This window comes from Sander lucioperca, chromosome 21 (genome assembly GCF_008315115.2).
Source record: "Sander lucioperca isolate FBNREF2018 chromosome 21, SLUC_FBN_1.2, whole genome shotgun sequence".
NCBI classification, from domain to species: Eukaryota; Metazoa; Chordata; class Actinopteri; order Perciformes; family Percidae; genus Sander; species Sander lucioperca.
The window spans coordinates 23,427,735-23,441,606 of NC_050193.1; the positions used below are offsets into that span (position 1 = coordinate 23,427,735).

General features: G+C 41.4%; 1 protein-coding gene across 1 annotated transcript in view; it reads left to right on the plus strand.

The window, feature by feature from the left end:
• Positions 1 to 4,605: 4,605 nt before the first annotated feature.
• cacng2a (calcium channel, voltage-dependent, gamma subunit 2a) overlaps positions 4,606 to 13,872 on the plus strand; it is a 67,263-nt gene continuing 57,996 nt past the window's right edge. The window contains exon 1 of the mRNA XM_031318962.2: positions 4,606 to 6,634. Within this exon, the coding sequence (XP_031174822.1) occupies positions 6,409 to 6,634 (226 nt within the window). The 5' untranslated portion in view covers positions 4,606 to 6,408. The remainder of the gene's footprint in view (positions 6,635 to 13,872) is intronic.

The following is a 13,872-nucleotide window of genomic DNA, read 5'->3' on the forward strand; positions in this document are numbered from 1 at the left end:
AGGATAGAAACGTTCAAAGGGCAACCACCTTTAAGAGAGCCTCTGTTTTCTTTCCCTCCCTCTCCCTTCTTTTACTCTAGAGGACAATTTCCTGGAAACACTCCTTGAGCCAATGCCCAAGGGGCGCTCTAACAAGGCCCCGATTAGGGCTGGATTTGCAGCTTGCTGAGTTAATGTCAGATTGGCATAAAGAGTCCATGTGGGACCAGTGTGGGTGCGGGCCTGGGACCTGATTTCCGCACGCCCTCGCCTGTCAGGGATAATTGTTTAATGAAAGCGAAGGGTGTCCCAAATCCTGGCAGAGAGGGAGAATCAGAGAGGTCTTTAGTCAGAGCTCAAGGTCTCTCTTCAGGGAAAAAGTGTTGGTATCTGCAAGAGAGATTCTTCTTCAACGCGAATTTACTGTGGAATTAACACTGGTTTCATAATGTTGCTGCTGAGGAACAGACTTCATGAAAAGGAGCAAACGCAGACGTGGAAACCTCAGCGACACACTCTACTGATCTTTGGATCTATAGCCCCTCTTGTTCAGCACAGAGTATGAGATCAGTGTGAGCATATGTGAAGGACAGAAAATAGGAATTTAACAGTGGTGGAAAGTAACTAAGCACATTAACTCAAGTACAGTACAATTTTGAGGTTCTCCTACTTGAGTATTCACATCTTATGCCACTTTACACTTGGACTTCACTATATTGTTTGACAGTTGTAGCTCCTTTTAATTTACGGATTACGATTTTACATTTATAACCAGTTATAAACTACCCAAGAGTAGTAAAAATAAAGAAAAAGTTAAAATCAGCTCCATGTTAAGGAGCTACAGCATTAAAAATGCTGCTTACATATTAATGCTTCATTGTTCAATAATGGAAGAAGTATTCAGATCTTTTACTTGGGTAAAAGTAGCGATAGTAGCCTACAGTGTAGAAATACTCTGTATCACGTAAAAGTCTTGCATATGAAATCTTACTGAAGTAGAAGTACTCTTTGTGCATGGCCCATTTCAAAATCATATCTATTATAATACTGGATTATAATTGTTGATGCAGTAATGTGTTCATCACATTCATTTTGCAGCTGGTAAGTGGAGCTGATTTGAATTACTTTACATAATCCTGGGTATGGCTTGACCTATAATCGTATATCATAATTTATTAGTTGATTTATATTTTGTATTAATAATACTCCACATCTGAAAATCCAAACATAGTGCAGTAAAAAGTGCAATATTTGCTTCTGAAATATAGTGGAGTAGTATAAAGTAAAATGGAAATACTCAAGTAAAGTACAAGTACCTCAAAATTGTACTTAAGTAGGCCACTTCCACCACTAATAATACATAAAAAATATAACACTGATAGAAGGCATTATTCTGCATAGTGAGTACTTTTGATATATTAAGTACATTTTGCTGATCATTTTTTAAAAGATTTTCAGGTAACATTTTGAATGCAGGACTTTTACTTCTTATTAAGTACTTTTGCATTTTCTCAACAACTAGAATACTTCTTCCACCAGTTCAATTCAATTTAATTGTTCTGGTTTTTCAATGTACTTTATTCTCTCTGCATCTTAACAGTATTTTACTGTAAATAGACATGTTCTTACTGTATTATTTGAATGTACAGTAATATACTAGCTGCAGTGTAATTCCAGTGTAGTGCAGTGTAGTGCCTTTTCCTTTATTTTCCCAAGATGCATTGGTATTAACAGTAAATACCTGTAATCTGTAACATTCACAGATAGTGCTGTAATAGTATTTTTTTCTTCCAGAATGCATTGCCATTTACAGTATGATCCTGTATAACATTAAAACAGTAAGATACTGTGAGATTTTAGCTGTTAATTTACATCACAGGTTTATAGTGTACTTCAACATGCAGCGACTCAGCCGCTAAGAAATGATAAATGCTGAACTAAGAGCAGCAGAAATCATAATGTCCAAACTAGTCTCTGGACGGATCATCTAAGGATCTGACATGTGGCCCGGAGGCCTGAGAGAAACATGATGAGGACTTTTTTTATTACAAGGAGACGTCCAACCTGCACAGTCTCTCTCTCTCTCTCTCTCTCTCTCTCTCTCTCTCTCTCTCTCTCTCTCTCTCTCTCTCTCTGATGTTGTTGGTTACATGAACTGCTTAGCAACACTTTTCATCCACATCATCAGAGCTGCGGGTCTTAACCCATAAAAACAAAGTTTAGCCCGCTCATGATGCACTGACAGCCGTAAATGTGGACGATGGCAAACTCTGACATGAAAATGATTTTTAGTCTGCTATTTTAGTTAATTCATTATATCACAAGAATAAGACAATTTCAAAATGTGTATACCGGTATGTATTTTTCTAAACATGGAAGCAGGTGTTGTCCTGGGAGATATATTTGATGAAAAGCTTTCTACCTGCATACAAAAGTCAATTAAAGTGGAAATTGTTTAGCTCAGTGACTTAAAGTTCAATAGGAAAAAGTCTTAAGTCCTTTGGGAGATTTTAGTTTAAAGCTATTAGACAGGAGAAACACAAAAAGGAGCTAAAAGAAGAGTCACAAACATTCTCTTGGCACAGTGTTTTCCACAGAGAACTATACATTTACTCAAGTACTGTACATTGGATCCCATACTTCACAAACAAGTAGTTAGGGCCCCTTGTCGTGTTTCAGACATTATGAGTGATTTCCACTATGAACTTCTCATAGTATATCATTTTAATAACTGCTGAAATTATATATTTATTAACAAATATAAGAAAAGGTCCAGGTCTCCCATTAATCAACTCACGACCCCTCAGACTTATCTGCTGACCCTTTGGAGGGGTTCGACCCCTAGACTGGGAACAACTGAACTAAACCTTACTCTAAGAATGAATATATATTAGGCACAGGGGACATTTTTACTTTTTTGATTTGGAAAGTAGGACTTTTTACAGAGTATTTTTACATTGTTGTGTTGATACTTTTACTAAAGTAAATTATACATTCCTCTTAAGGGATCTGTGTCAAAAGAAACAACTCCTGGCCCACATATAATTATCGGATTTTTTAAATATCAATATCAGCTTCAAAATCCAGAATCAGTTGGGCTACAGTGCATTCTCAACATCACACTTGTATAAGTTCCAAACTACAATTTGGTTCCAAATTGGTTTATACTCAAGAAAAAATCATACTCATTATGTGCACGTCTAACTCTGGTTTTGGCAAGCACAGATGAACTTTCCACCTTCAGCAGATGTTTCAAACTGTGCACATAAATCATCATGTACAGTGACGCTTGGACAACAAGTGAAAAAACATAAGCCAAACACCTTGATTTGTAAATACATAATCCTTCGGTAGTGGCCAAAGCAAACTCCAAGTGCTGTTTGTAAAGTGCTCTAAGTAGAAACACCACAACATGACAAGATGTTAGAGTTAGGAGGAAATGAAACATGCACGAGAGATCAAAATGCCATCGAAGAGTATAATTTTAAAAAGAAAGCAGAAATATTGACTGTCTTTGATTGGTTTTGATGTTTTATTAGTTGTGATAAAGGCATTTGAACAGCAGGGGGCGACACACTCCGCAGAGGGAAAGCAGGGCTGGAGGGAGCTGTCCTTTCAGCACCCCCCCCCCACACACACACACACACACACACACACACACACACACACACACACACACACACACACACACACACACACACACACACACACGTTTGTTTCACTATCTTTGTGGGGACCCGTCATTGACATAATGCATTCCCTAGCCCCTTACCCTAACCTTAACCATCACAACTAAATGCCTGACCTTAACCCTTACCCTCACCCTAACCATAACCTAATTCTAACCCTAATCCTAAAACCAAGTCTTAACCCTCAAACAGCCCTTTAACCTTGTGGGGTCCAGCATTTTGGGCCCCACAAGGATGTGCAGACCCCACAAGTATACTGTATACTTGTACCGGTTTTTGGACCCCACGAATATAGTAAAACAAGCGCACACACACACACACACACACACACACACACACACACACACACACACACACACACACACACACAGATCATCATGTGCTAATACTGCACGCTAATTACATAGAAGTCGGTCAATTAAATACAAAACAAAATAAAAGATGAAGTTGAGTTCACGAATTTAAACCCTCAACATCACCAAAATCAGAGTAGCACAGCTTCATCCTCGTTGCTAATTATCATTCATGGAGAATCATTTAATTAGATGATGACACCTATATCTGCCTTAGGGCCTTTAGGGCTGCTGTGAGCTGCAGCCCTAAAAGAGCGATAAAAAAAAAAAGAAAGAAAGCGAGATAAGTGAATCCGCAAGTCGGACATTTAGTGAGATTAGGCTACTTCAGGGAAGACATGAGTGAGAGAGTGCAGCAACAATTGGATCGGACAATTATAAGCCACAATTATAAGCCAGAAATTCATAAATCTCAGCCTGTATGCACAAATGCAATTCAGTAATCCTCCATCTCCACACACACACACACACACACACACACACACACACAGAGAGAGAGAGAGAGAGAGAGAGAGAGAGAGAGAGAGAGTCCACCATCGCTAAACCCCCTCCTTCCGCCCCCTTCACTCACAGAAATGGAATTAAAAAATCTTTAATATCTTTCCAGCAACGAGCCTCCATTGCTGCAGGACACGCAAACACACACATGCATATACACGAACACACTGTGGGTCTTTTAAAAACGAAGAAGAAAAACTATAGCCTGCAGAATTAAGAGCATCTTCTTCACATTGACATTACTCATCATCCGACAAAAAGGGGGGAGAAGGGCTGTAACCTGAATGGATTGAATGTATAGCGCTGCTGACATCGTGACAACACCAGCACTGTCTGTGGATCTGTGCAACTCGCTCTCCTGATTGTGTAATATCTTCTTCTTTTTTTTCCCTGCAAGCGGCCAAAGCTGCATCCGAGAGGAGAGAAAGAAGAAGAAGAGGAGGAGGAGGAGGAGGGGAAAACAGACAGGGGGTATTGCAACATTCATCAGAATTTATTTTTCTTCCTATTACATGGCGCAAGGGCTATACAAACGGGACCGTCCTGGGTGTGATACTGCCACGGTGAATTTGGATATTCAAGCAGCAGCAGAAGCGGCGGCAGTATCCTCCTCCATCCACGGAAGAAGCATCCTCGGCTGCGGCGGCGACCACACCGACTCCCCGTCCTCCTCCTGCCTGCTCTATGTCGAGTGATGGTCGGCTTGCCTTGCTGGATGCTCCCCGCTCTCTCCGGATCGTCGACGACCGAACCTCCACTGACCGCAGACCCCCATTTTCGGCGGAAACCTTCCCAGAGCTATAGGGCTACATATGGAAACTGGGGATCAAAATTTTAGGAAAAAAGGAAATCTACGCGGTTAATTTCATGTTTTTTTTCTTTTAGGTTTTTGTGAGTTTTTTCGGGGTATTTTTAAAACCTGCTAATTAATTTATTTATTTGTTGAGGGTTGATTTCCTCATTCCACAGTGTGTAGGGTTGTGAGAAGCCAGCGTGATATTTTCTTTTAAGCTCACAATAGGTCGTTATTAAACACTCCGAGAATCGCTTTTATTTCCCCTCGACAGGAGTTGAATCCGTCTATTGTTTACTCTCTTTTGTTTCCACTAATATGATAGATTCCCCTGCTGTCCTTCGTTTCCCTACCCACTTTATTATCTCCTTGCTTTCCCCCCTTTGGACTAACAAAGCACATTAGAATAATACTATTATTAATAATATTTAGGGTAGCTTTGGGTTTAGTTGTAATCTTCAATTCTAAATGATATAACCTCTGACTAAAGTAACTGTAACTCACTATAACAGACATATTGAACTGTTGTACTAAGCCTGCCATTACTCTAACATCGCCCCCCTAGCCATCTCTGTGCTCCATTTGAGCTTATGTTCATTCAGCTCTGTGCTCAGCTGTAACCTTTACAAGTCAAGAAACAGGTTTTTTTCTTTTTCTACTGCAGGCCTGTAAAGAATAAACCTCAGTGTGGTTTATCTCACTTCTATTTTTAGGCTGCCACTATAGGCATAATTATTCCTTTTTTGCTCAGTGTTGTTATCCATACATCTGCAGCTGGAGGCCTGCTGAGGTGCTGTCATCCTCTCCATACCTGATTTCTAATCTGTTTTGGGGTATAAAAGTAAGAAAAAAAAAACAGGGAGGAAGAGACATCTCTGGCTCTTCCTCTCTTCCCCCCCAAAAAAACCTCCATCCTCAGTTTTTCTCTTGTTTTGGTCCTCACCCAAACGCAACCATAAGGTTCCTACCGCATCCTCCTCCTCCTTCTTCCCTCTCCTTCCGCTCGAGTATATCCCGTTTTTTCGGTTTGGTTTGGTCCCGCAAATTTTCAAATATTTACTTCCTGTACATCAAGAGGAAAGGGGGTCCCCCTTTCATGGAATGCGGAAACATGGGTCTGTTCGACCGCGGAGTCCAGATGCTGCTGACCACGGTGGGAGCCTTCGCGGCCTTCAGCCTCATGACCATCGCGGTCGGCACGGACTACTGGCTGTACTCCCGCGGCGTCTGCAGGTCCAAGTCCATGAACGAGAACGAGACCAGCAAGAAGAACGAGGAGGTGATGACCCACTCGGGCCTGTGGAGGACGTGCTGCTTGGAAGGTAAGAGGAAAGACTCTCTGCTGCCCAACGTGGTTCCATTTGTGTGGTTTAAAGCTGTCGATGCCCTCCTGGCAGGCCACAACATACCATTCTATTGTAGGATGTCAAGTCCTTCTGTGCTTTTTCCTCCCATGCAACTTGCAGGGTAAGTATGCCCCCACAACAGTTTCCTCACATGAAATGCACAGCAGGATTTGATTGGAATTTGTGTTTAAAGGCCATACCTGATTGGAGAACAGCAAAGCTGACTGCATCCATAAAAAATACAAACTGTCTTGGTACGTCCTTCAAGGGGTTGCAGGAGAAATCTGAGGGGTCCCGAAGGACTTCAGAAATGAGGAAAAAAAATGAATACTGCTACAAAAAATGTCTTTCGTAAAGAGATTTTTCAAAGTTACGTTTTTTTTTCCCTTGCAAAATACATCACTTTTGGGTTGTAAGGACACATGCAAAATGTGACATGCTGCAGTCAAACATTGCTGCATTTTTAAAGGTCGCAAGAAAAAGTTAGACTAAAACTTTCCACTTAAATCCACCCTAATACATTTCTTTTAGGGTGTGCATCTCCTGCAGGCAGGGTGAAGCAGGTTTCTGTTGTGGGACCTCTTTCATTGCTTTTATGAGGGGTTGCAGCATTATTCCACTAATAGGAGAGGAGAAAAACACAAATTTTGCTACCAAAATTCATAGCTTTGTTCTAATTTATCTCTAATCTTTGTCTACGCAAAATACCCGATAGTTTGACTACCTTCATCTCTAATGAAACAAAAATCACAAAGAAAAATCACCGTTTGGTTTAAATGACACACAATGGGAGACACTGCTTCATTTAATGGGTCACGAGACTAAAAAAAAAACTTGGATATCGACCATCAACACTAAAACTCTCCACCTAAATCCAGACTAATATACATAATTCTGTTAGCGTGTTCAGCGCCTGCAGGCAGGGTGAAGCAGGTTTCTGGTGGCAGCCTGAAGCTGTTGCATAAAAGCCTCCCACACCACTCTGGAACAGTTTCTCTCGTCAGACATTAGAGCTTAAATAATGAAATAATAACATATTCAGGAGCTGTAGTTAGGGTGGAAGCTTCATCATATAACAGCCTGATATATTGGCAAACCAATACACTGGTCTAACCCTAATTAAGGGACGCTGCAGGGGTTCTGTCCAGTTAAAAAGGATGTGACAGAGGGCCAGCAGTTTGGACAGGGTGTTTATTTTCATAATAAAACCCCAGAAGTAAAGTCATGGTAGCAGAGATGCAGCCTGCTGACATGCCTGACAACCTCCATGATGGCGGGGCTTGTCACGTGACCTTTGAGCTGAGCCTCACATCCTGAGCGCAGGTTTCGAGACGGCCTGCCCTGTGAGATGGAGGCGACGCGCTTCCTGTCATGTTCCATCGGAGGCGTTGGGGTGCTGACTTGGAGTGCGGCACTGTAACCTTGTGAGGGCGCAGAGCGTTACAAATCTGCTCATCTTCTTAGCTGTGAGATCCTGAAAAGCCTTCATGCTCTTCTGGCTCTTCTGACTATGTGCACCTTCTGTTCAAAGCTTAATAACTGGTTTGAAGTCCATTTTAAATATAATAATCAATATTTTTAGAATAATAATGTATATAAGCACACTGTGAAAACAATGTGAAAATGTGAAAGAGCCCCCCCTCAGCTTTATGATGGATCTTTATAATGTGTTTCAGCTCATTCTTTAGCTCTCCAGCCCACAACTTTTCTGTTTTGGTTCACTCTCGCCGCTTTAATAGCGTCATTTTCGGCCACAGTCGTTTTTAGCGAATAAGCTCTAAAACCCCACAGTACACTACATGCTCTGCCGCAAACAGCAGTAGTGACTAGCTGGTGAACACAGTTTTGTGAATCGATTCTTTGGGCAATTATCTGATTTATTCAGCCAAATTTGTGTATGGCTCTATGTGTTTAGACACAGTTAAACACTAATGTGTTTGTGACCACTTTAGGGGGCGGCTGACTGCAGGTGGATCGTCCACTAATCACAGGGTTGGTGGTTTGATCCCAGACTCCTCCTATTCAGATGAGTCCCAAATTGCTCCTTATTGTTAGGCCAGTTACTTTCCAACACTGCCAGTGCCTTGCATGGAAGCTGCCACCATCTGTGTTTGTGAATAGACACAGTAACTGTAGATCAAAATATATAAATGCAGGTCATTTACTGATTTTTTAAATGAGAGAAAAAGTGTTCCTACCAAGCAATAGTGATGTGTGAAAAAAAATGTGGGCTTAAGTATCTAAACTGAAATTCAAATATCCCAGTAGCACCGCGAACAAAAAAAGTTTAATTGGTATTTACCTCGACTTCTGATCACAGCATTTACACCTCAGCTGTTCCCGAGAAGCTGCTCAGGTGTCAACGACAGAAAACTATGGTTTTACCGGTACAACTCCAGATGTGAATGTGTTTGTAAGTTTGTAAAGGTGTTACAAAGTGTTTCTTGCTTGGATATATAAAAGAGATAATGCTGAATGTGGATGCTGTGCTCTGGTGTGTTAACTGTTCCTACACACATGGGATTAATCACAGCTGGAGTGTAATTGTGACAGTGACTGGCCTTTATCCCTGCCAGGCCATTATTTAATTGGCAAACCAAACGTCACAGAGTCAAGACGAGATCAAAACATCACAGTCTTGGCTCGGCTGTGTGTGTGTTTTTGTATCGGCACAATGAGCCTCTCTCTTTGAATCCAAGATCAAAATGGCAGGAAATAAACCCAGATTTGTCATTTGTGATTCATGAATGATCCCTGGCCCAGAAGAGTGGAAAAACGGGGGCCAGTGCATTTACTTACCGGGGTCAGATTCATTTAAATTCTAATTCAAATGACTTCCTGCTCAGGAAATTGGGTCTTAAAAAGCGAGTACATTTAATTATAGGTAGTTTGCACATTTTAAACCAAAAATCGGGGGGGAAATTGAAAAATAGGAAAGTACAGAGCGGATGCAGCTGCAGAGATAAGCAGGCTGCAAATCCAGCCTAGATAGTCAGCAGGAGTGAAGTTTAACATTTCAAATGTTAATTAGGCTTCAGTTTTTAGCTCAGCTCAATTAATTCAAAGTGCCAAGATGACTAGTATTCATCTTTCCCCCAGCTCCTCTTAAACAAAGCCTTACTGGTGATCAGGCAGCGACTGATGGTAGAAGCCTTATCGCAGCAGAGAACACAGTCTGTGTTTGGCAGCGCAGGCCCACACATCCTGCTCACAGAGTGGACACAGGTGGGCGACGGTTTGTGTTTGTATAACCAGCTACTGGAGAGGAGAACCTGTGAACAAGTAAAATGGGAATACCCACACTGGGTGCTTCATCACCTCGACCTCTGCTTTGCTCACTGCTCGTCAGAGAAACACAATAATCTCACTCCTGCATGGAAGACGAATGGATTGTGTATCTGGTGCAAGGGCATAGGTCTGGTTTCAGAAGTGGGGGTGGGGCAAAACTAAGCCAAATATGTGTGTATATATAAATATATATTAGAGATGTCTTGAGCCGATGCTGCAACAATCAGTATCTGGGCCGATCTGGGCACATTTTAATGGATCAGTATCTGCTTTCTTTACTGAAATCTACTGTGTGTTGTCCACCTCAGCCTGCTTGTGTTGCAGCGCTGCTCTCCTTTACCACAGCCGGGATATACTGTGCAGCATTATGCAAGTCCATATTCACATGCAACTGAAAATGAGTGTGTGAATGTGGAAAATTATTTGGGCTGAGTTCAGACATTGAGATTAGGCAAAATGCAAAACTCTGACGCTATTAATCATCATTTGCACCTATTGGTACTCTGTTGATGTTGTAAAGTATTTTGGAAGTGTGCAGTTCAGTCTTACAGTCTTGAAACTGTATATAAAGTTCAGAGTGTGGGTGCAGAGAGAGAGATTCAGCTGGTGAGGCATGAGCGGTGCACACAGTAAACATGTGTGTTGCTGATGAATTGGGCCCTGGAGGCCACCGCTCCTCCGTCCTATCTTAGAACGTCTGTAAGAGCAGTCACTGTGCCCCCCTGTGCTCTCAGCCAGGTGTAGCGCTCTGCATTTGCTGCTAATCTGAGTTATTCATCTTCATTACAGCGCCGCCCTCAGGCTCCACAGTGAAGAGAGACAGAGTCAGGGAGGAGGTGTGGGACAGGAATGGTGGACCCTGATAAAGGAGGGCCACTATGGTGTCTGATGTTTGTTCTTTTATTACCTGTTGTATGAAGTCCGTTTAGGTTCATCATTCAAGGTGCTTCTTCTTTCCTTGCAAAACACAAAGAGCTAAACTACTATATGGGAAATGCAATTTCCTGCCCGTCCACAGTGCACATGATATCTGCTTTGCAATTTGCAAATCATTTCATCTGAATATCTGAACATTGAAAAATTGCCATCACAGTCTGTTAAAGCCTGAGTATTTAAGTCTTCAATTTGCTTATTTTGTCAGAGCAACAGTCCATTACCAAAGATATCAAGTTTACCATCTCACATTAGAGAAAAAGATAGAACTGGGCAGTATATGGCATTTACGCTTAAACAAGTTTGCAGTCATGCTAACAGCTCTGTGAAGCTGTTTTGGACAGCAGTGCTTTGAGCTAAATGCTAACATGCTGATGTTATGTGAGTATGTTTATTATGTTCACTATCTTAGTGTCATTGGAGGAAATATCAGGCTGGATAAACTGGAAACCATGAATGTTTGTACCAAATTTTGCGCCAATCCATCCAGTGGTAGTTGTGATATTGTCTGATCAAACATTGTGCTTTGCCCAGTCATCCTTTTATATTAATAGAAATCTTATATGGCTACTTTACTGTCTTTGTAGAAAAGACAAAAAAGACACAGACAGTCCTTTACTGTCTTTGCTTTTATTTATTTATTCTTTCTTTTTTTTTTTTTAAATGAACCCAACAAGTGCCACCAATCAGATGCAAAGTGCTCGCTTTTGCTCATAAAGTTAACAGTCAAAGGAAACATGGACGAACATATCTGCATTTTTATCAACTAAACTGATGTTCAGACTATAAAATGAGACTACAGGATACCAAAATCTTGTGGAAATTATGACCGTACGAATGTTTGCACTGTCTTATTCGCCTTTAGACTGTAAATTTAAATTTGGGTTGTAGCCATGACAAGTCTTTCTTTGTACGCACACCCAAGTTTTCTTCACCCAACAGAGATTATTTAGAAAAAAATGTGCTTTCCTTTTTTAGCAAAAATGGCTACCACTTCAGTATGGCCTCCCACAGCTGCTGTCAATCACCACAGATCACAGTTCACACATACTGCCTCATGATTTTATGTATAAGCTCGTGGGAGTATCAATGTAGTGCACATTCATGCATTTGAAAATACATGTGGGAGTATGTTGTGTGTGTGCTTTTTTGTTCTTGTGCATGATATTTGTGTATTCTTGTGTGTACAGCACAGCAGGATGAGAGGCAGTCCAGAGATAAAAGCAGATAGCACGGCGACAGAGAAGAGCGGGATTAGTCTCATAGTCCAATCAGATAAGGATTACCCAGCTGGAGTATGTCCACCCAGGCTAATGTCCCAGCAATAAAGTGGCATTACACTGTATTATGACACACGATCCACTGTACATCCAGCTTCACGGGCCTGATTACAGTTAGTCACAAGTTGAGAGTGAAAAGTGCATTCAGTGGCCTCGCAGCCACTTGTTAGAGTAAAAACTGAGCCTCCTTCAGGATGGTATCTACTCCCCCCCTCGGCTGATAGCAGCTTGTGTAAAGTGACTGAGCTCTATTGCTCTGCAGTGTCACTCTGCCCTGCAGCCGGCGATGGATGGGATTCATTTTGCCCTCCGCTGAGACTGCAGACAGTCACTGCCGAACACGACTGTTTTATTGGTTTCCACCTCTCCCTCTCTATTGCCCACTAAAGCCAAATTACAGGCCAGACCTTACCGGATTAGGCTGAGAACAGAGACAACCGGAGAACAATGCAGGATTGTGGCCTTGGGTTGTATTACTGTTGAGGTTGTCATTTGTTATAATTCTTCAGTTACAGCGACGTGCATCAACAGACTTTGGTACCCGGGTATCAGTGTAGAGTTCATTGATTGTGTTTCGAGTGTAGCCTCAGGTCTGTTTAGGTTTGATACCAGTGCTATTGTGGTGTAGCACTTTCGACAAATATGGTATGTCACATTTTATTAACAGTACTGTTTTATTGTTATTATTTCATTATTGTTCAAGTCGTTCTTCAAATAAATATTTAAAATTTGCATCACACTTGAACTTAATCCAAGAAGATAATGTGTAGCCTGTGTGTAATGTGTAATGTGTAAATCTGCATTCAAACATATAAGTGACAGCAGATAGAGTATAAGCTTTTTTTCAGGCTTCTGATTGGTCAACATCATCTTCTTCTTTGCAAGATTGGCCAATATGGCTTCAGGGTGAGGGGTAAATCGCCGTCTGTTGGTGTGGCATGCTCTTGTGACCGTGTTGTTGCGTTTTAATTTGGACGGAGATTTTTTTAAAACAGTGCTTGTGTGGATGAGATTGTCTTTTAAAATGAAGGAAAAACGTTTTACAAATTTTTACAAAAGTTTGAGTTTCATGTCTGGCAACCCGGGTGTCTAAATTGACAGTTGACAACAACACACAGGCCAAAATAAAAACAGACATTCCATAGTATTTCAACTTAGCATGTTTCCTTAATATCTGGTGACATATTTTGGTATTTGTTTTAATTTAATACAATTAATATATTTCATTTTGGACCTTTAAAGTACACACTTTGAGACGCCATTGTGATTCCCCCTCCTTGTATATTAATAATCATGTCTTGGTGAAGCAGCGTTCGGCCGTCCTGACCGAGTCAGAGAGATGGACAGTAGACGGGTGTGATGGCATGGTAATTGGTTTAGTGTATGATTAATGGCTCAGATGGCTTTGGTCGATGGGAGAGTGGCTGTAAACTTCGGCGGCACTCTCCCATAAATGCTGTCACCCTCTGTGTGGAGATGCCCTCCACGCCCCCCCCCCCCTTCTCACAGTCTAGAGAGTAAGAGCCTCTGCTAAATTAGAATTTTTTTTAAAATAAAAGCATTAAAGATAGGACATGCGTCAAAGACAAGCAGGGTTTCAGTTACTACATAATAATTATCCCCTCTGACCCCCGACACATCAACATCATCACAGCCAGCAGGACTGTGTGTGTGTGTGTGTGTGTGTGTGTGTGTGTGTGTGTGTGTGTGTGT